Consider the following 23,470-nt stretch of genomic DNA (forward strand, 5'->3'; position numbering starts at 1 on the left):
ATAATCTTTGGATTGCTCCCTGAGCCAGGTACAAATTGGCACAAGGTCAATAAGATTAAAGATTTAAATGCATGGCTCAAAACATGGTGTGTGAGAAAAGGATTTGAATTTGTGGAATATCGGCAGGGGTATTAGGGAAGGAGGGAACCGTTCTGATGAATGGGCTGATACTTTCCTGTCTTAATCCCATTCATCTGCCTTCTCCTCATATCCTTTGATGCCCTAACAAATCAAAAACCTATCAACCTCTACTTTAAAGGTACCTAATGTCTTGACCTTGGCCTCCACAACCATCTACACTACTGTGTAAAAGTCTTAGGCGTGTGTGTGTGTGCCTAGGAATTTCCACAGTACTGTATTTGCCAATGTAGAGTGGAGAGTGAATTTGTAAATCTGGTAGGAGCAAAGAATATAAGGATGGTGAGAGTGGAGAACAATGGGAGGGCTGTAGAAGAGGTGGCAGAGAAGGATTGCCAGGACCGGGGTAGGGACGGTGGTGTGGATACAGACATACCCATCCCTAAGACACCAGGAAAGGCCATTTGGTTCCAAACAATTAGTTTACTGATCTTTACAGTATGTCTCTCTGGTGCAACCACCTCTTTCCTCTCTCTCTACCCCCTTCCCACTCTCAGTCCACAATAAAGATGCATATCAGAATGAGGTTTATCATCACTAATATATGCCATGAAATGTGTTTTATTTTTTCATGGCTGCAGTGCAGAATCAGAATCAGGGTTAATATCACTGGCATATGTCATGAAATTTGTTATGCTGCAGTATATTGCAATACGTAATAAAAGACTAACTTATAGTAAGATGTGTGTGTGTGTGTATATATAAGTTAAATTAAATAAGCAGTGCAAAAAGAGAAAATAATGGTAGGTAGTGTTCATGGGTTCAAAGTCCATTCAGAAATCTGATGGCAGAGGAGAAGAAGCTAGCATCAGGAACATCATTTAACCAAATTTTTATGGACTACAAATCAATAAAGGAAAAAAAAACAACTTTTAACTATATCTGCCCATTCACCTCCATTCAAGGCCTCAAGCAGTCCTTCCAGGTGAGGCAACACTTCACTTGCGAATCTGCTAGGGTCACCTATTGTGTCCAGTGCTCCCAAAGCGGCCACCTCTACATTGGTGAGACCTGTGGTAAATTGGGGGACTGCTTCGCCAAGTTCCTTCACTCCATCTGCCGAAAGCAGGCTGCCCACTGGCCGAACATTTTAATTCCGATTCCCATTCCTGTTCTGGCATGTCGGTCCATGGCTTCCTTGTGCTGAGATGAGGCCACCCTGAGGGTGGAGGAGCAACACCTTATATTCTGTCTCGGTAGCCTCTAATCTGATGGTATGAATATCAATTTCTCCTTCCAGTAAAACATTTTCCCCTCCCCTCTTCTATTCCTCACTCTGGCCTCTTGCCTCTCTCACCTGCCTATCACCTCCTCCATGGGTTTCTTCCGTAGGTTTGCTTTCTCCTATGGTCCACTCTCCTGTCCAATCAAATTCCTTCCTCTCCAGCCCTTTACCTTTTCTACCCACCTGGATTCACCTGTCACCTTCTAGCTATCCTCCTTCCCTTTCCCCCACCATTTTTATTCTGGCATCTTCCCCCCCCCCCCTTCCTTTCCAGTCCTGAAGAAGGGTCTCAGCCAGAAATGTTCATTTCCATAGATGCTGCCTGACCTGCTCCAGCACTTAAGTGTGCAACTGTTATCTAATATTTTAAAGAGCTTAATATAAAGGATGTGTTAGATTAGATTATGATCAAAACTGGAACATAATTATCTTTTTAAGCATTTTTATTCAGTAACATTTATCTGATGAAACCACATCTATCAAACTTTTTTTTCCTCTTAGGCCAGAAAGTTTGCTAAGCAGTAATTATAGCTTAGCATGCTGTCAATAAAGATTCACTAATATGTTGTTAAACAAAATGCAGTGTTTTTTTTAGGGATTTTACAGCAAGGTTTGTTTATATGTAACTATTTGTCAGTTGACTCATTTCCCACAAGTGAGCAGGGACAAAAGATGCGAATAGCGCACTTTGTAGACAAGAGACTGACAGCTGGCAGAATTGCGAGTTTTCTGAAAAGTTATACTCATATAACAGTCCTAAAGTTCCAGTCAGTTTCATAATGTAATGCTAGTGACATTACACTATGAAACCGCATTACTGCATCCATAAAATCTCGGTAATTATTAATGAAGGAAATTGGTTTTGAAAGTAGACTGAACACTAAGGATTCCTACTTTTTCATTAATAATTCATGGTTTCAGCAGTACAGCTTATTTTTCACATGTTCTCAGTTACTGGCTCTGAATTGAATACAGAAACTTCATTGTTTTCATAGTCCAGCCCTTTCGCATCAATGTTTTTTCTCATTAAATAATATAGACTGATTCAAAAGTCAAGCATTTATTTATGCACTGTTTAACGAAACTTGCACCAAGCCATTATGTGCCACTGTGACACATTTAATTATTGGCTTATCCAGACCAAATCTGATGCGATTACATTAAACACTTCTTATTTCATGTCAGTCAAATCAGGGACCAAGTGAAATCTACGTTTGACGAACATAAAATTCTCAATTTGGCTTTTTTTGGTTGAGAAAGATCAGACAAAATTTATTCCAAAGTCTGTATAGGCTTCATTGGCTAACTGACATTCATTTCCGATCCTAGTTGTTTGAAGAGCTTGCTAAACCATTTCAAAGGGCTGCAACACTTGTGTGTGATTGGAGTCACAAGTAGGCAGATGTTAGTGGATTGAGTGTTTTGTTTAAATAAATACATAGCTTCATGGCCAGAGTCTCGTTTGAAACCAGATTTTTTTTTTGCCGAAATGAACTTAACACATTGGAATTGAACTAACAAGAGCTGGATGATGGCCAAACATTTAACACTCACTACGAAGAACAACTGTTTATTAGTATTTCTAGGGCTCCAAGATTACTACAAGGAAATGTCCTTCAAGTCACACAAGCCAGACAGATAGAGTATATGGATTTAAAAAATGAGGGACAGGGTTAGTCTGCACTTAGAAAGGTGGGAATTAATTAGGAAAAATGTTTAGGAAAAATCCTATCTGACGAATTTAATTTTTTTTGAAGAGATAACAAAGGATATTGATGTAACAAGGGCAGTACAATTGATGTAGGCAGCCTGGAATTCAGTAAAACCTTTGAGAAGGCTGCCCTGAAAGATTAGAGTTCATATGATCCAGGCCTAGTTGGTAAATTTGAACCAAAATTGGCCTGGTAATAGGAGGAAATGGTTGATGGTGGAGTGTTATTTTAGTACGGTAATTGGAAGCTTCTGGTCTTGGATGTCCAAAAGGGATTGATGCTCTGACCTTGATGGTGATAAATATTCATGACTTGACTGTGAATATGGGAGGTATGATTAGGAAGTTTGCAGATAGTCAACAGAAAGAGTTGGTAAAATAGGCAGAGCAATTTTAGATGGAATTTAATCATGATGAGTGTGAATAGATATATTGTGGGAGAACTAATAAGGTCTGGTCACAAACGAGTGGCAGAAAATCAGGATCTGGTGTACAGTACAAGGAGCTGAGGCATAGAGGTTAAGATAAAACTATATGAAGCATTGGTTAGGCCACAGCTGGAGTACTGTGTGATGTTCTGGTTTCCACACGATGGGAAGGCTGTGATTACACTGGAAAGGGTGCAGAGGAGATTCACCAGGACATTGCCTGGGATGGCGCAGTTTGGGTATAAAGAGAGACTAGGTGGGCTAGTTTTTCTTTCTGGAGGAGCAGAGAAGATGGACGGGGCCTTGCTACGAACTTATTAGGGTCATAAATAGGGTAAACAGTAAGAAATGATCCCCATAGCAGAGGTGCCTGAAGCTAGTGGGCATAGGTTTAAAACAAAGTGTAGGAGGTTTAAAGGGAACCAGAAGAGGAATAGCTTCAGCAGATGGCGGTTCAATTCTATTTCAGATTCTGTCTAAATGCCCATCCTGACAGAGGTGGTGCATGTATCTAGATGAGCATTTGAATTGCAAAAGCTTAGAAGGCATTCCCCATGTCACAAATGGCTTGGAAAATCTGACTATGCAAATTCTTCAATGCATTTTTAAAGCTTTTCTCAAGCTAGTAACAATAATAATGTTACATTGTGTTCATTAATGACTGGATTAGGTATATATTCAATGAGGTTATTTATAGGTAGCATTTAGAGTAATTATTCAATTAAATTAAAAAATTATAGATAGTGTTATGTAAAGTGATATGGCACAGGTAGCTATAGAAAATGAATGTTTCTGACTTATCCCATTCCTAAGAACTGTATATAAAACACACAAAACATTGACTACTTATTTCCTTCCGGAGATGCTGCCTGATTTGCGGAGTTCCTCCAGCATTTTGTGTGTGTTTCTCAGGATTTCTGGCATCTGCAGTCTCTCTTGTACCTCAAGAACATGACCCTTATGTGACTCGGAGGCAGCATGTATTGGAAAATTGCATTGTGCATTGATGGATTTTTGATATTGTATGATGATGACTCCCTGACCCTGTGGCATGGTGTTAGTGTTTACTTGAATTTCTCTCTTTTGAGGTGTTTTCCTTCACAAAGTCGGTGACCAGTGTTGCTTCACAGGGGTCTGTTTTGGGACCTGTGCTCTTTTAGGTATTTTTATAAATGACTTGGATGAGAAGGTGAAAGAGTTTGCAGACGACACAAAGGTTGGTGGTGTTGCAGATAGTGTAGAAGGTTGTCGTAGGCTATAATGGGACAGCTACAGGATACAGAGCTGGCTGAGAAGTGGCAGGTGGAATTCAATCTGGAAAAGTGTGATGTGATTAACATTGGAAGGGCAAACTTGAAAGTAGAGTACAAGGTTAATAGCAGAACTCTTAGCACTGTGGAGGAACAGATGGATCTTGGGATCCGTAGATGATCAACTTGCATGGAAACTTTGAGCGGAGTGGTTAAGAAGGTGGATGGTGTGTTGGCCTCCAGTAGTCAAGGGATTGCATGCAGGAGTTGTGAGGTAATGTTGCAGCTTTTATTAAGAACTTGGTATATTGTGTTCAGTTCTGGTCACCTTGTTATAGGAAGAATGTGGATGCTTTAGAGAGAGCACAGAGGAGATTTACTAGGATGCAGCATGGACTAGAGAGCTTGCCTTATGTGAAAAGGTTGAAATTTTCCCTTTGGAGTGAAGGAGAATGGAAAGCAACTTGACAGAGGTAGATAAGAGGGATAGACAGAGTTGACCGCCAGTGCCTTTTTCCCAGATTGGCAATGAGTAATATGAGAAGGGATACTTTTAATGCAGGGGTTCCCAACCTTTTTTATCCCATGGACCAATACCATTAAGCAAAGGGTCCATGGCCCCAGGTTGAGAACCCCTGGTCTAATATCATTAGAGGAAGCTGTAGGGAGGATGCCAGAGATGTTTTGTACACAGACAGAAACAGATACATTAGGAAAATTTAAACAGCTCTTAGATAGACACATGGATGAAAGAAAAATAGAGGTCTATGTATGAGGGAAGATTAAATTAACCTTGGAGTAGGTTAGAAGTTCAACACAATATTGTAGGCTGAAGGGCCTGTACTGTGATGTACTCTATGTTCTGTTGGCAGTTCCCTGCATGAGCCTTCAGAATTCCTATAATCTAATACTAGGGAGAACTGGCATGTTGGGCAAAGGGCACTGAGCACCTTTGGGTTGTTGCTAGCTAAGTGAGATCTATGTTCTGGGAATTTTGAGAAACTATCATTCTCTGATAGCAATATGAAAAGGAGACATACAAGCAATTTGTCATGGCAGCCCTATGCTGCAGGGAGGATTCCATTAACTCCAGCAGTACGTATATATAATCAAGTGCACCTCAATCATATCCTTAATGTCGAGTACTTCAACATTAGCCAAATAAAATCAGTAAAAGCAGGGGGCTGGAAATCTGAATTGGAAACTGAAATAGTGGAAATACTCAGCTAGTTGGGCAGCATTTGTGGAAAGAAAAAAAAGAATTAATATTTCAGGTCAAAGGTGAAAGGTTTGTGGGGAGGGGTTGGAAATGAGGTTTCTGATCGGAAATGTTAACTGCTTCTCTTTCAACTGATGCAACCCAACCCTGGGGAACATTTCACCCAATGTTCCCCCTATTTTTTTTTACAGCTGCATGGACCAGCCATTGCTCTAAGCAGGGAATTTTTGCACAGCCTGAAAACTGCACAGCACTTTAAATGTTTTTTTGTAATATGCATGCTATGAATATTTAGAATGAAAATTGAAAAATCACATACTTTTGATTTTATTTATTATTTGATGAGTGTAATGAAATACAGTACAACAAAGAAAATCTTTTCATGTTTCGGAGACTTTTTCAAGCTGCGTCTAATTCCTCTTGCACAACAAAAGCTATGTGCGCGGGAGCATTTCAGTTACTGCACGGCCACAAACCTGCACAGCTTAGAGGGAACAATAATTTTATGCTTTTATTTTAACTTTACAGTAAGAAAAAGTAATGTCTTCTGGTTGTAGCAACTGTGTGGATGGTCAAATGCTGCAAAGAAGGAAGTTGTCCGTTGAACCAGCTCTTGTCCTTTGTGGGGGAAAAAAATCTGATCTGGTTTGTTTTTCCAGTAATTGAGAACTGCCCCCATCAGAGAATGCACTGTTAAGTAGTTCAGGTGTTTCTGAGGGTGAAAGCTATGTAGCCGAACAGTTGTAAAATTGAATGTTTTCATGGTTTCCTAATAGTGTCTTAAACAATTCCAAACATGCAGCCTAGAACTCTTAGTATCAGCGATGGGGCAAGTGAAGTTGAGTGAAATTATCCCATTTGGTTCAAGAGCCTTATTGTTCAGGGGTGATAACCTTTCCTGAACCTGGTGGTATGAGTCTTGAGGCTCCTATAACCTTCTTCCTAATAGCAGCAATTTGAAGAGAGCATTGCCTGGATGGTGGGGGTCCCTGATGATAGATGCTGCTTTCCAGTGATTATGCTTTGTGTAGATATGCTGAAAGGTGGGGAGGGCTTTACGAGTGATGGGCTGGGCCATATCCAGTTCATTTTACAGGATTTTCAGTTCAGGGGCATAGGTGTTTCCATACCAGGTTGTGATGCAGCCTGACAATATACTCTCCACTACTTATCTACAGAAGTTTGTCAAAGTTTTAGATGCCATGCCAAATCTTGCAAACTCCTAAGGAAGTAGAGTTGCTGCTGTGCTTTCTGAATAATTGCACTTGTGTACAGTACAGGTCCTCTGAAATAATAACACTGAGGAACTTAAAGACACTCTCCACCTCTGATCCTCCAATGACAATTGGCTCATGGATCTCTGGTTTCCTTCTCCTAAATTCAATAATCTGCTCATTGGTCTTGCTGATATTGAGTTAGAAGTTCATGCACTAAATGCTGGAGGAGCTCAGTAGGTCAGGCAGCATCAATGGAAATGAATAGATTGTCAATGTTTTGGGCCGAGACCCTTCTCAGGACCGAGAAGGAAGGAGGGGTATGCCAGATTAAAAAGATGGGGTGTTAGGGGAAGGAGGCTAGGTAGAAGGTGATAGGTGAAGCCAGGTGGGTGGGATAGGTCAAAAGCTGGAGAAGAAGGAATCTGATAAGAGAGGAGAGTGGACTATAGGGGAAAGAAAAGGAGGAAGGGACCCAGGGGGAAGTAATAGGTAGGTGAGAAGAGGTAAAAGGTCAGAATGGGGAATAAAGGAAGGGTGGGGTGAAAATTGTTTGCCAAAAGGAGAAATTGATATTCATGCCATCAGGTTGGAGACTACCCAGATGGAACATAAGGTTTTGCTCCTGCACCTTGAGGGTGGCCTCATCTTGACACAAGAGAAGCCCATGGATAGATATGTCAGAATGGAAATGGGAATCAGAATTAAAATGTTTGGCCTCCAGGATGGTGGATGGTGTGGAGGTGTTCAACGAAGCAGTCCCCCAATTTATGACGGGTCTCACCGATGTAAAGGAGGCCACACCAGTGGAGGTGAGGGAGGAGGTGTATGGGCAGGTGTAACACCTCAGCCGCTTGCAGGGATAAGTGCCAAGAGGGATATTATTGGGTCTCACCAATGTAGAGGAGCACCAGACATAATGGACAATGCCGGCAGATTCGCATGTCAAGTGTTACCTCCCCTGAAGGAGTGCCTGGGGCCCTGAATAGAGATGAGGCAGGTGTATGGACAGGTGTAGTACTTGGGCCATTTGCAGGGTAAGTGCCAAGCGGGCAATTAGCGGGTTGGTGTTACCACACAGCCAGATTTTCAAACTCCTTCCTGTATCGTCACCTCCTTTGGAGCACTAGTGTTTCAATTCTGAAGGCATGTGTTCTCTAATCAGTGTGTTTGCATCCTGACAGCCTTTGTTATCTGAATCTGACTGTACTCTGAAATCTGTCTGTATGCTGCACTCAGACTGAACTCTACACCCCTGTATCTTCTGACTGAAGTCTGGCTGTACTCTACACCCTCCAAATAAAAGCTGACTATTACTCCACGTTCTCTGACTGAACTCTAGCTGAAGTCTACTTCACCTGACTGCAGTCGGAATGTAATCGACACCATATAGCTGAAACCTGGCTGTATTTCATATTGTCTGACTGAGATCCAGCCGTACCCTTTACACCCTCCAGCTGAAGTCTGGCTGCTCAACAACCTCTGATTGAAATCTGTCTTTGGATTGAAAAATAATATTCATTCAGAAGTTACTGAAGTGGATTTTGGAAAAAAATGTTTTGGCTAATATCTGAATTGACAGTTGTTTCCGTGAAACCTGGTGTCTTCATTGGTTTCAGTTTGGGGTGGGCTGCACCTTCCATATATGTCTGTCGAAGTGAGCTAACTGAAGAGGAATGTAGCAACGTTGGAGGTCCCGGCGCTGCACAGACAGAAGAGGGGCGGGACTGTGAGGAGAATCTTTTATAACTTCACTGCCTCAGGGTTTTGTGATCCTTGAGTGTGTGTCTCAGCAAAAACAGATTAAGTTTGATGGAGAAGATTCAGCATCTCTTCCCCTGGGATTTTTAACCCTGGTGATAGCAGCTCCCAACAAACAATGGTTTGGGTTTGAGATTTTCCTCCCAATTCTTGAGGATTTTCAGAGATTTGTGAAAGGGACTGAAGTTAAACCAGGAACTGAATAGAGTAGCCCCTGCAGGGGGCCCTGCTAAGCATTCATATGACTCCGATTTAGAGGGGCAGGGACACCCTGCACTAGAAGTATCCACAGCCTCGGGTGAGAAGCGAGTAGTCGTGTCTGTGAGTTTCTTTGGTATTTCTGCGCTCAGACCTAGAGAGAGCTAACAATAGCACATCCTTTCCAGTTCAAAAACTTTCACAGAACATTTATTATCAAAATATGTATACATTATACAACCTAGAGCTTCATTTCCTAACTCGTATCACGAAACAAAGAAACCCAAAAAATACTACCCATATATTAAAAACAAAGACTGTCAAACACACAGTGTACAGAGAAGAAAAAAAAGCAAATAGCATTCTGAATTGAAGACTGCAAGAGAGTCCCATAGTTCAGTGCAGAGCCGAGTAAATTCATGGAGCAGCGATCTGAACCGGCCCACCGCTCGTCTCAAGCCCCAGCACGCTGACCTTCTCAAGCTGTCTTGGTGCCTAAATCGACATCCAAACATCAGGTTCAATCGCCTCGTTACGCTCTGGGGCCTGGATTTTACTGCCTTGATTCGGCATTTAACCAACCTTTCCAGTTTGGCACGGCACAATGTCCAGACATCGAGTTCAGTCTAATCAATATGCTCTGGTGCTTGAACCTTCCCACTTCAATTCGGCCTTTGGCATGGCGCTTAAATTAATCGAACTTCGGGTCCTCCTCGCTCTCAGCAACAGGCCTCTGTTCTGCCATGTCGAATTGTCTTCAAGTCCAAAGGGAAGTTACAGACTATTACTTGCAATGATTATTTGCTTGCTTTTTTTTTTTTGGGTGCCATACTCTAGCAGAGCCTCAGCAACCTCTTTTGATTCAAGTGGTTGGCTTGGAGGAAAGATTCTGTGAGTGGTCCCCCACGTCCTTCTCACAATGCAGTGTTTTTTTTTTATGAGGCCGAGTTGCGAGCTCAACACTCAACCCGGCATGGATGGAAAGCGTGTCTGGGAGCGGCCTGACTGGATTCGAACTCGGGAACCTTCGCTCCGGAGTCCGGCACTGATGTCACTGCGCCACCAGGCAGTTCCATTTGCCTGTAAAAGTGTGATTAATGAAGTATTTAGTTGTTTTCCTTGTTTCATTAGCCACCAGTCAGAAGTTGCTGAAGTTCACGAGTGCCATCTTTAAAACCCTTGAAACCATTTTTTAATAATAGTGTTTGCATTGTCAATACACATTAGTTCTTACTGATTGCATTTATGAACATTTTATTACATATCTGCATTTTACGATCTACTTTGATATAATTTGTTATTGTTTATAATTGTTGAATGTTCTTGATTTTTTGTTGCATGTTGTGCCAGCACACCACAGTGGATTCCTAATACATGTAAAAATATATTTGAATAAAGTTGATCCTTTATTGAGAGCTGCCATTATCAAATTGTAGAACAGTTTCCGGTGTAACAAACACAAGAGATTCTGCAGATGCAAGAAATCTTGAGTGCTGGTGGAGTTCAGGCAACGTCCATGGAGGGGAATAATCAGTTGATCCTTCAGACTGAGACCCTTCTTCAGGACTGGACGGGGAGGGTGAAGAAGCCAAGATAAGAAGGTGGGGTGAGGGGGAGTGGGGATGAAGTAAGAAACTGGGAGATGATGGGTGCAAGAGGTAAAGGGCTGAGGAATCTGATAGGAGAAGATAGTGGCCCATGGAAGAAAGGGAAAGAGGAGAAGCACCAGAGGGAGGTGATTGAGAGGGAAAGTGGAATAGAGAAGGGGAGAAATTACTGGAAGTTGGGGAAACCAATGTTTATGCCCTCAGGTTGGAGGCTATCCACACAGAATATGAGTTGTTGCTCTTTGAACCTGAGTGTGGCCTCATCAGTTTTGTGCCCAATATCTAAGAAAGGAGGTGATGGCATTGGAGAGGATGCAGAGGAGGTTTACAAGAATGATCCCAGGAATGAAAGAGTGGATGTATTGGGAGTGTTTGATGGCTCTGGGCCCGAATTCACTGGAGTTTAGAAGAATGAGGACAGATCTCATTGACACATAGTGAATATCGAAAGGCCTAAATTGGACATGGAGAGAGTATGTTTCCAACAGTGGGAGAGTCTAGGACTAGAGGGTACAGCATCAGAATAGAAGGACATCCATTTAGAACAGATGAAGGGAAATTTCTTTAGCTAGAAGGTGATGAATCTGTGGAATCCATTGCCACAGATGGCTTTGGAGGCCAAGTCATTGGGTATATTGAAAGCAGAGTTTGATAGGATCTTGATTAGTTAAGGCACCAAAGATTACTGGGGGAAGGCAGGAGAATGGGAAAATAAATCAGTCATGTTTGAATGGTAGAGGAAACTTGATGGGCTGAATGGCCTAATCCTGCTCATTGACTTTATGATGAAAAGGGAACAAAATAGTCATTTATTCTGTCTGCATGTTTATACCTGTTCATGTTCCATTGGTGGGGGATGGGTCTAACAACAATGTAAGAATTTTAACATTCTTGAAATATCAATCATTGTTCAGTCGGCTTGTTCTGGAGAAAACTAATACTTTAGACGCTGTTGCTATGTACTTGGCCAATTACAGGATCGGCCACAGGCTGTGAGCATTCTGGGGCCAAGCACAAGTATTTGCTGACAATTCACTCTCCTCTAGGGCTACTCCTACTAAAGCCTCAAAAAGCAAAAATCACTGCATGTGCTGATAATCCACACACAAAAACTGAAAAATGTTAGAAGCCCTCAGCAGGTAAGGGAGCATTTGGGCAGAGAGAAGAAGAGTTAATATTTCAGGTCATTGACCTTGCATCAGATCTGAAACATCAACTCAGATTCTTGTTCCGCAAGTTTTGCCTGAGCTACAAAAGACTTTTTGTTGAAGTCAATAGTCTCAGTTATGTTGGTGGATAGGTTTACCAATTTAAAAAAATAAAGAAGAAAAATAAATGAGAGAACCAAAGGAAATTAAAAAGAATTTAAAACATAAAAATAGGTTTACCCCAAATCCCGTGAAGTATATCACAGCAGAACCAATTTGATTGATAAAGTGAAAGACTTGCTAAGGGTAGAGTGTGGTTGGAAAGAAGAACTAGGGTATAAAGAAGGAAAGGAGCTGATAGACTCCAATAAAGCAGGGTGATCATCAGTTCACAACAAAGGATAAAGTGCAATGCATAAGAAAATCTGCAGATGCTGGAAATCCAAAGCAACACACACAGAATGCTGGAGGAACTCAGCAGGTCGGACAGTATCTATGGAAACGAGTAAACAGTCAAGCTTTCGAGCTGAGACCCTTCATCAGGACTAAAAATGTTAATGGAACTTGGGAAGGGGGTACTTGTGTTGCCGCAGTTTCTTGGTGAAGGTTGCTGTCTCCCTGTGGATCAGGCTTCAGGAATGTTTCAGCTGGAACTGGTTAGGCCAAGTGACTGTGGTGCAGAGTCAATGGCTTCCCTAGGGTGGGTGATTAGTGGCTCATATAGGCCCCCATTGTTGCCTTCCATCCTCTCTCACTGCCAGGCTGCTGACTTTGGAGCCTAACCATCTAAAATGCCTCCTCTACTGTCAAGATGAAGCCACACTCAGGCTGGAGGAACAACACCTTATATTCCGTCTGGGCGGCCTCCAACCTGATGGCATGAACATTGATTTCTCTAACTTCCAGTAATGCCCCTCCTGCCCTTCTTACCCCATCCCTGATTTATTTATTCCCCCCTCCTTTTTTTCTCTCTCTGCCCATCGCTCTGCCTGTTCTCCATCTCCCACTGGTGCTCCCCTCCCCCTTTCTTTCTCCCTAGGCCTCTCGTCTCATGATCCTTTCCCTTCTCCAGTTCTGTATCCCTTTTGCCAATCACCTTTCTAGCTCTTAGCTTCACCCCTCCCCCTCCTGTCTTCTCCTATCATTTCGGATCTCCATCTCCCCCTCCCACTTTCAAATCTCTTACTATCTTTTCTTTCAGTTTGTCCTGACGAAGGGTTTCGGCCCGAAACATCGACGTTGCTTCTTCCTATAGATGTTGCCTGGCCTGCTGCGTTCCACCAGCATTTTGTGTGTGTTGCTTCTAAAATGCTGTTTGCTTACTGGATGATTTTAATAGAGACACCAGGGAGAGCAGATGGTGGATTCTGGAGCAACGATCAGTGGGTCAGGCAGCATTCTGATGCATGGTTTTGACGAGATGTGGACAATTCCTTGCAATCCCTCCCACTAGCAGACTCTGCTCAACCCACTGTGTTCCTCCAGCAGCTGGATCTTTCTAAACTGAGCCTGAGTCAAGCGAACAGGGACAGTGGTCTTTTAATTATTGGGATATTCTTTCTAAAGCATCATTGAGCAGATGATGAAAATGCCCTCTGAGATTGTTCTGTTCCCTCAATAATAGGTTCATTTATTTATTATTATCAAAGTATATAACTCTGAAATTATTCTTCTCCAAATAGCCACGAAATCAAGAAAGAAAAGAACAGCAGCATGATCATCAACCACCCCCCCCCACCAAATCCTTCCTCCCCGCACAAAAAAATGAACTAGAACAGAACAAGCACATCAGCCCCCAAATCCCCCTCTCATGTACACAAAAGAAAAAAAAAATGAGAGATCGGGCGAACAACCTAATAATAGCATAGTGATGACATCAAACATTTTCCTGGTTACAGACATTAAGTTAACTGGCCTATAGTTACCTCTATTTTGCCTATTTTTTTAAAAAAAAAATAGTAACATAACATTTGCTGTATTCCAATCCACTGGGACCTGCCCTGAGTCCAGAGAATTTTGGTAAATATCACAAATGTATCTACTATAATTTCTGCCATTTCTTTCAGTACTCTGGGATGCATCTCATTAGGACCAGGGAACTTGGCTACTGTTAGGCCTACCTCTTTAATGACAGTGATTGTACTGAGGTCCTCACCTCCAACTGCATCCATAACGTCTCTCTTTGGTATGTTAGACATATCCTCCACTGAGAAGACTGACACAAAATAATCATCCATAATTTCCACGTTACCCCCTCCTCATCTTCCAAAGGACTTGTGTTATCTTTAGCCAGCCTTTTCCAATTTATATAATTATAAAAATGTTTATTATATTCTCTGTGCAAGTTAAAGTCCCCCTTGACAACTGGTGTTACATTCTTACATGCATCAGGTATTTCTTGGTTTATTGCCCGTGCCACTGCAAGGTTATTATTTTGTGGCCTATAGACAACTACAGATGATTTTTTTCCCCCCTTTACTATTCCTAATCTCTACCCAGATGGACTCAACATTCTGCTCCTTAGATTTTATATTGTCTCTCGCTATCACACTGATCTTATCCTTGATTAAGAGCACTACCTTACATCCTTTACCTTCCTGCCTATTCTTCCATGTTATTTGATGCCTTTGGATACTTAATTTCCAATTGTCTCCACCCTGCACCCACATTTCTGTAATGGTCAGCATAGCAGACCCCTTTGTACTGATTCGTGCCACAAGTTCACTGACCATGTTTTGAAAATTACGGGCACTCAGATAGTGCCCTTACACTCATCAACCTTTTTAGAATCTAGTAATTTTAGCGTTCTTTCTAACTTTCACTGTGCTTTCTGCATTTCTTCCCTGTCTTTTTCCCTGGATTCTCATACCCCTGTCATATTCCCTTCCCTAAAGCACTAACAAACAGTTGCCCTTGGACATTGATCCCAGCCTTGCCCAACTGTAAACCATCCAGTTTATACTGGTCCCATTTCCCATTGAAACACTGGTTACAATGGAACATTGACAGGATGCAGAGTTGGGCTAAGAAGTGGCCGATGCAGTTCAACCCAGAGAAGTGTGAAGTGATTCACTTTCGAAGGTTGAATTGAAGGTAGAATGCAGGATTAATGGCAGGATTCTTAGCAGTGTGGAGAAACAGAGGGATCTTGAGGTCAATGTCCATAGATTTCTCAAAGTTATTTTGCAAGTTGATAGGGTTGTTAAGAAAGTGTGTGGTGTGTTTGCCGTCATTACTCAGGGGATTGAGTACAAGAGCTGCGAGGTAAAGTTGCAGGTGTATAAAACTCTGGTTAGACCACATGGAATATTCTCTTCTGTTCTAGGAAGGGTAAGGAAGCTTTAGAGAGGGTACAGAGGAGATTTAGTAGAATGCTGTCTGGATTTAAAAGCACGCCTTATGAGGATAGGTTGAGCAAGTTTGGGCTTTTCTCTCTGGAGAGGAGGAGGATGTGAAGTGATTTGATAGAGGTGTACAAGATGATAAGTGGCATAGATCGAGTTGGTAGCCAGAGACTTTGTCCCAGGGCAGAAATGGCTAATGAAAGAAGGCATAATTTTAAGGTGATAGGAAGAAGGTATAAAGGGATGCGAGAACTAAGATTTTTTTTTACAGAGTGGTGAGTGCGTGGTGATAGAGGCAGAAACATTAGGGGAATTTAAGAAACTCTTAGATAGGCACGTGGATGATTTTTTTAAAAGTGGAGGGCTATGTAGGAGGGAAAGATTAGATTAATGTTATAGTAATTTAAAAGGTCAGCACAACATTTTGGGCCAAAGGGCCTGTACTGTGCTGTAATGTTCTATGTTCTATATAACAACCTGCCATCCCAGAAGAGTGTCCATTGGAACGGGCACAAATAGAAATGTGGTGAAAGCCTGGGACTAGATTTTGATAGACCAGGATTCTTGTGACCAAATAGCCAGAGTTAAGTACTGGTGATTCAGAATCAGGTTTACTCTCACTGGCATGTGACATGAAATTTGTTAACTTAGCAGCAGAAGTTCAATGCAATACATAATCTAACAGAGGGAGAAAATAATAATAATAATAATAATAATAATAATAATAATAATAATAAATAAAATAAAACATAAACAAATAAATCAATTACGTATATTGAATAGATTATTTAAAAATGTGCAAAAACAGAAGTACTGTATATTAAAAAAAATGAGGTAGTGTCCAAAGCTTCAAATTCCATTCAGGAATCAGATTGCAAAGGGAAAGAAGCTGTTCCTGAATCGCTGAGTGTGTGCCTTCAGGCTTCTGTATCTCCTACCTGATGGTAACAGTGAGAAAAGGTGATAGAAAGAAGGGAAAGAGGAGATGTTGAACCATGAGTGAGAGAGGGTATGGGAGGAAGTTCTGAAAGAGATGAGGAAATGGAAGATAGGATGATCGTAAGAAGGGCAAGGATGACCTCTTTGCAGGCTTAGCGCATGCAAGTTGCCCTTAGCTTATCTATGCACTAAACATACTAATTTGTACTCGATTTCCAAAGTTCAGCTTCACTGACTTCATTCCTGCTCATCCTACCAGCAGCTTCTACCTCCCTATTGCTGTCGGATTTCTTGAACTCTAGAAGTCCAAGCTGGCACCCATTATATTTGAAGTTGATTATTGGCTGCACTATTGTTTGCCTGGTTACAATATGATAAGTACACGGGAAACAAACCCAGGCTTTAACCTTCTACAATCAGCGTCTCAGTAAGTGCACACTGTGTTCCATTGGTAAGACATTTTCTGATTTATAATCCATAAATTATTGCTCCAGATCTCCCACTTACCTTTACCAACCCTGTCCTGTGTGTCATGGCAATGCATAATACCAGGACTAATATGTTTGGGTTCTTTTGGACACAGTTTAAAGCTTCTCATGTGTTTTTAAAAAAGACACAAATTCATCAAAAGACCATGAAAAATGACATGGGCAAGCTGTGCTCAAACAGAATATCAAGATTAGGAACTCGTATCCCAAGACTTCAAGAGGGCACCCCACTGGTGATCTCCATTTTCCTCTCCTTTGCTGACCATCTCTTTTTTATTTTCATCCTTATGTTAACAATCCAAGTCAGAAATGAGACCAGAACTCAGTAAAATTACTGAGCCAGATGCCTTTCGTATGAAGGGAATAAGGTCTTTATGAAATTAGTGGACCTCATGTCGATATATATTTGTTATTCATTAATATGATTTTGACCTGTGTTTGTCCCCTATCCTCTTTAACAGGGAGAAAAAAGTTCTAGTTTTAGAGAGCTGAATTACTAGCTCATTCATGAGGGTAAGACCAGGTCATTTAATATCCGATTTCATTAGTCTATGTGTAAATGTTCTGCTGCATTTGTAAAATCACTGTAAAACTTTGACCTCAACACAATTTTCCTATCATTTCTCCATTTTCCTTTGTGCCCAAAACTATTCTGTGTAACCAGTATTATTCTCACTCTATGTGGCTTTACCACACTGAATGGCATTACTACAGTGACACTGACAAGAAACTGTGGTATGTAGTCATACCATAATGCTGATTCGGAACTCAGGCGCATTTCCTCCAAAAGAGTGTATGTTTCTCTAACATACATGTTATCCGATTACTCTTAAAAGTATTCAGTGCTCAAATAAAGCAAGTTTCTTTTCACAAATGTAGGGCAAACATAGATTAGTTAATGTTGAGTAAACTGCACCAGCTAGCAATTCAGTCTGCTCATTGAAACCCAGCAGGAACAATATTTCGATCTCAGTACAAAGAAACACTCGATACGTTGACTATATAATTATGGATATTTACTGCACCCATTACTAATTAGACAATAGAAAATGTTCTTTACAAAATAAAATAGTATAGTGCTTATTGTAAAATGTACAAGTTGAGTTTACAAATAGTGATTTATGGAGAAATTTGTTTGGTTTATGAAGAGTACATACATTTGTTCAGTATTAAAGATTTTTCACTCTGATAGTGAAGCTTGATTAATACATGGTTGCTAAGATAGCTCTATGCATAATATTTTTGATGACATACTATAATATGCTTCAGTTCATGTGTAGCTAGGTAACTGGGGCTTTGTTCATACAAACTCAGGAGCTGTTATTTCATTGAGCAAAGGTTAAAATAGGGAGGAGGGGGTTGGTGGCTAAAAAAGCTGTTTTGTTTTATTTTAAGTGAAACATCTACACAGAGTCTTAAATAGAATGAAGGTCTATGTGAGAGCTTGATTTCTCATGTATCTGACTACAAATTAAAAATAAACATGCTAAGCATTGCCGAGAGTGGAAAAGCATTTACTTTTGAAAATCAACAAATTGTGTGACATGTTTCCACAAGGTTTCAGTGCCACAATTAGAATAAGACAGTTTAAGACACTGAATCAACAAGCAATGAAGTGGTGATTGCTTTGGTCTCCATGACTATTAATGTAACAAATACCTCAGAGATAAATCCCCTGTATCTATATGAAGTGTGTAATATTTCTATTTTCCTAGCTTTCATCTGACACTTTATCTCCCAGCCATTAAAGCTTCAGATGTTAGTTATTATTTAAGAATTTCTTGTTTTTGACAACCTGTGCAAAGTCTATATTAAACTTTTCCAGATGAAGCATTCCAGGCATAGTATGAAGCTTCCTCAATTTTTTTTTGTAATTCCTGGAAGAATTATCTGTGTCAATATTTACCAAACTCCTTAGAAGCTGTCAGTGTTATGGAATTTGATGACAAATGATTCACACTTCTCCACATGCTTGGGTACTTTGTAGTAGAAATAGGGAGTATGGAATGCTTCTTGGGAAAAGATGCTTGAAATTGTAGGAACTGTGGCCAGTTAGCAGTGAAGGAGCATTGAGTTGGGGCTAAGGACTTAAACAATTCATAACATTTGGATGCCTTACTCTTTTAAATTAATTCTGGTTAACAGTGACTCCATAAGGCCATAATCATCGCATCATATGGGACCCAAGCGCTCCCTAAGATGGGGAAAATAATAGCAAGTAATGAGATTAATAGTGTTTACAAATGTAGCAGAACATTTACATGCTGATTAATGAAATAGGACAGTTTAATTACCTCAATTATTACTCAATGAGCTAGTTATTCAGCTCTCTAGAAATATTTTCACCTATTTACAGGATAAAGGACAAATATAGGTCAAATAGTATTGTATTATTTTAATGAACAAATATATATCCACATGAAGTGTCTTGACTACCAATTTCATAGAGACCTTATTCCCTTAACACAAAAGACATCTGGTCCAAATGGTGTACCTGCCCGGTTACCAAAGACCTGCACGGACCAACTGGCTGTAGTATTCAATCTCTCACTTGCATGGTCTGAGGTTCCCATCTCCTTCAAAGAGACATGTATATTACTAGTGCCCAAGAAGAGCAAGGTGACCTGCATCATGACTACCATCCTATAGCACTTACTTCAATCTTAATGAAGTATTTCTAGAGGTTGGTTATGGTGTAAGTCAACTCCATGCTCAGAGATGATATGGGTCATAAGACATAGGAGCTAAATTAGGCCATTTGGCCCATCGAGTCTGCTCTGCCATTCAATCATGTCTGATCCTTTTTCCCTTCCTTAGCCCCACTCCCTGGCCTTCTCCCTGTAACCTTTGATGTTGTGTCCAATCAGGAACCTATCAATCTCTGCCTTAAATACACCCAATGACCTGGCCTCTACAGCTGCCTGTGGTAACAAATTCCACAAATCCACCACCCTCTGGCTAAAGAAATTTCTCCGCATTTCTGTTTTAAATGGACACCCCTCTATACTGAAGCTGTGCCCTCTTGTTCTAGACTTCCCCCACCATGGAAAACATCCTTTCCTCATCTACTCTGTCTAGGTCTCTCAACATTTGAAAGGTTTCAATGAGGTCCTTCCTCATCCTTCTATATTTCAGCGAGTACATACCCAGAGCCAGCAAATGTTCCTCATATGATTACCCTTTCATTCCCAGAAATAACCTTGTGACCTCCTCTGAACCCTCTCCAATGCCAGCACATCTTTTCTTAGAAAAGGAGCTCAAAACTGTTCACAATACTCAAGGTAAGGCCTCACCAGTGCCTTATAAAGCCTCAGCATCACATCCCTGCTCTTGTATTCTAGACCTCTTAAAATGAATGCTAACATTGTATTTGCCTTCCTCACCACCAACTCTACCTGCAAGTTAATCTTTAGGATCTTCTGCACAAGGACTCCCACGTCCCTTTGCTTCTCAGAGTTTTGAATTTTCTCCCCATTTAGAAAATAGTCTGCACATTAGTCTTACATTTTCCAACGTTATATTTCATTTGCCACTTTCATGCCCATTCTCCTAAGCTATCTATGTCCTTCTGTAGCCTACCTGTCTGCACAACACTACCTGCCCTCCACTAATCTTTGTATCATCTGCAAACTTGTCATCAAAGCCATCTACTCCATCTAAATCATTGGTATACAGCATAAAAAGAAGCGGTCCCAACGCTGACCCCTGCAGAACACCAATAGTCACTGGCAGCCAACCAGAAAAGGATACTTTTATACCCACTTGCTGCCTCCTACCAATCAGCCAATGCTCTAAGCATGTCAGTAACTTTCCTGTAATACCATGGGCACCTAACTTCGTAAGCAGCCTCATGTGTGGCAACTTGACAAAGGCCTTCTGAAAGTCTAAATTTACAATATCCACTGCATCCCCTTTATCCATCCTACATGTAATCTCCTCAAAGAATTCCAACAGGTTTGTTAGGCAAGATTTTCCCCAAAGGACGCCATGCTGACTTCTTGTCACCAAGTACTCCATAATCTCATCCTTAACGGTTGACTCCAACATCTTCCCAACCACTGAGATCAGGGTAATTGGTCTATAATTTCCTTTCTGCTGCCTTCCTCCTTTCTTAAAGAGTGGAGTGACATTTGCAATTTTCCAGTCTTCTGGTACCTTGCCAGAGTCCAGGGATCATCTCCAGTTTGCCTGCCGTCACAGCAGGTCAACATCAGATGTAATTTCTCTTGTTTTTCACTTTGCTCTAGGCCAGGGGTCCCTAACCTGGGGTCTACAGACCCTTTTCTTAATGGTTATGGTCCATGGCATAAAAATAGTTGGAAACCCCTGCTCAAGACCATGTGGAAAACAAGAACTCATACATTATCTACAGATGCATCCTATCTCGATGCATCATAGTTTGGTATTGCAACTGTTCTGCCGTTGCATCTGCGCATACAGAGGCATGCAAACGTTTGGGCACCCCTGGTCAAAATTTCTGTTACTGTGAATAGTTAAGTGAGTAAAAGATGAACTGATTTCCAAAAGTCATAATGTTAAAGATGAAACATTCTTTTCAACATTTTAAGCAAGATTAGTGTATTTTTGTTTTGTACAATTTTAGAGTGGAAAAAAAGGAAAGGAGCACCGTGCAAAAGTTTGGGTACCTCAAGAGATTTGAGCTCTCAGATAACTTTTACCAAGGTCTCAGACCTTAATTAGCTTGTTAGGACTATGGCTTGTTCACAGTCATCGTTAGGAAGGGCAGGTGATGCAAATTTCAAAGCTTTAAATATACCTTGACTCCTGAAACCTTGTCCCAACAACCATCAGCCATGGGCTCCTCTAAGCAGCAGCCTAGCACTCTGAAAATTAAAATAAATGATGCCCACAAAGCAGGAGAAGGCTATAAGAAGATAGCAAAGCGTTTTCAGGTAGCCATTTCCTCAGTTCATAATGTAATTAAGAAATGGTAGTTAACAGGAATGGTGGAGGTCAAGTTGAGGTCTGGAAGACGAAGAAAACTTTACGTGAGGACTGCTCGTAGGATTGCTAGAAATGCAAATCAAAACCTCTATTTGACTGCAAAAGACCTTAAGGAAGATTTAACAGACTCTGGAGTGGTGGTGCACTGTTCTACTGTGCAGCGACACCTGCACAAATATGACCTTCATGGAAGAGTCATCAGAAGAAAACCTTTCCTGCATCCTCACCACAAAATTCAGTATCAGAAGTTTGCAAAGGAACATCTAAACAAGCTTGATGCATTTTGGAAATAAGTCCTGTGGACTGATGAAGTTAAAATGGAACTTTTTGGCCACAATGAGCAAAGTTACACTTGGAGAAAAAAGGGTGCAGAATTTCATGAAAAGAACACCTCTCCAACTGATAAGCACGGGGGTGGATCGATCATGCTTTGGGCTTGTGTTGCAGCCAGTGGCATGGGGAACATTTCACTGATAGAGCGAAGAATGAATTCAATTAAATACCAGCAAATTCTGGAAACAAACATCATACCGTCTGTAAAAAAAAAAGCTGAAAATGAAAAGAAGATGGCTTCTGTACAACAGGATAATGATCCTAAACACACCTCAAAATCTACAATAGACTACCTCAAGAAGCACAAGCTGAAGATTTTGCCATGGCCCTCACAGTTCCCTGACCTAAACATCATCTAAAATCTGTGGATAGGCCTCAAAAGAGCAGTGCGTGCAAGACAGCCCAAGAATCTCACAGAACTAGGAGCCTTTTGCAAGGAAGAATGGGCGAAAATCCCCCAAACAAGAATTGAAAGACTCTTGGTTAGCTCTAGAAAGCATTTACAAGCTGTGATACTTGCCAAAGGGGGTGTTACAAAGTACTGACCATGAAGGATGCCCATACTTTTGCTTCGGGCCCTTTTCCTTTTTTGTTATTTTGAAACTGTAAAAGTTGGAAATATAAAAGTAATCTTGCTTAAAATATTAAAAGAAATCTGTCATCTTTAATTTTAGGCCTTTTGGAAATCAATTCATCTTTTACTCGCTTAGCTATTCACAGTACCAGAAATTTTGACCAGGGGTGCCCAAACTTTTGCATGCCACTGTACCTCTACTTGTGGATGTGACAATAAATTCAACTTTGACTTTGAATTCAGTAGCTCCTCTGTAAAAATAATGGCAGTAAAATGCCATGAATACAATAATATGGCAGTTTTAAATACCTCTGGACTCCCCAAAGGAAGAGATATGCTTTTGTCAGATATAGAAGTAAATCATATATGCACTTTTCTATAGTTTTTGTAAGATCTATAAAATGAATGTGTTTTTATTTCAGGTTGAAGATTTCCAAGATTATTGTGGTTGGGGACCTGTCAGTGGGAAAGACATGTTTAATCAACCGGTGAGTATGGACATACTATAATGGCATCATGCCTAGTTATGCAACAGTGCTGTGGATCTCGAGTCCCATTTTGTTCAGACTAGTAAGGATGACAGATTGCTTTCCCTCAAGGACTTCAATGAAGAAGATGGATTTGGAAGGATCTACTGTCTTTGGAGGTGGTGCAGAGGAGGTTCCACAGGTTGATTCCAGGGATGAGGGGATTAGACTATGAGGAGAGAGTGAGTTGCCTGGGATTATACTCACTGGAATTCAGAAGAATGAAAGGAGACCTGGTAGAAACATATAAAGTTATGAAAAGGATAGATAAGATAGAGGCAGGAATGTTGTTTCCACTGGACATAGCCTCAAGATTCGGGGAGTAGATCTAGGATGGAGATGAGGAGGAACTGCTTTTCCCAGAGAGTGGTGAATCTGTGGAATTCTCTGCCCAATGAAGC

General features: G+C 41.0%; 1 protein-coding gene across 3 annotated transcripts in view; it reads left to right on the top strand.

Moving 5' to 3' along the window:
* LOC140731726 (ras-related protein Rab-34-like) overlaps positions 1 to 23,470 on the top strand; it is a 67,878-nt gene that overhangs the window by 22,244 nt on the left and 22,164 nt on the right. For all 3 annotated transcript variants that reach the window (XM_073053449.1, XM_073053448.1, XM_073053450.1), the window contains one exon: positions 22,965 to 23,030. In XM_073053449.1, the coding sequence (XP_072909550.1) occupies positions 22,965 to 23,030 (66 nt within the window). The remainder of the gene's footprint in view (positions 1 to 22,964; positions 23,031 to 23,470) is intronic.

The sequence above is a fragment of the Hemitrygon akajei genome, chromosome 8 (assembly GCF_048418815.1).
Source record: "Hemitrygon akajei chromosome 8, sHemAka1.3, whole genome shotgun sequence".
In the NCBI taxonomy this organism is placed as follows: Eukaryota; Metazoa; Chordata; class Chondrichthyes; order Myliobatiformes; family Dasyatidae; genus Hemitrygon; species Hemitrygon akajei.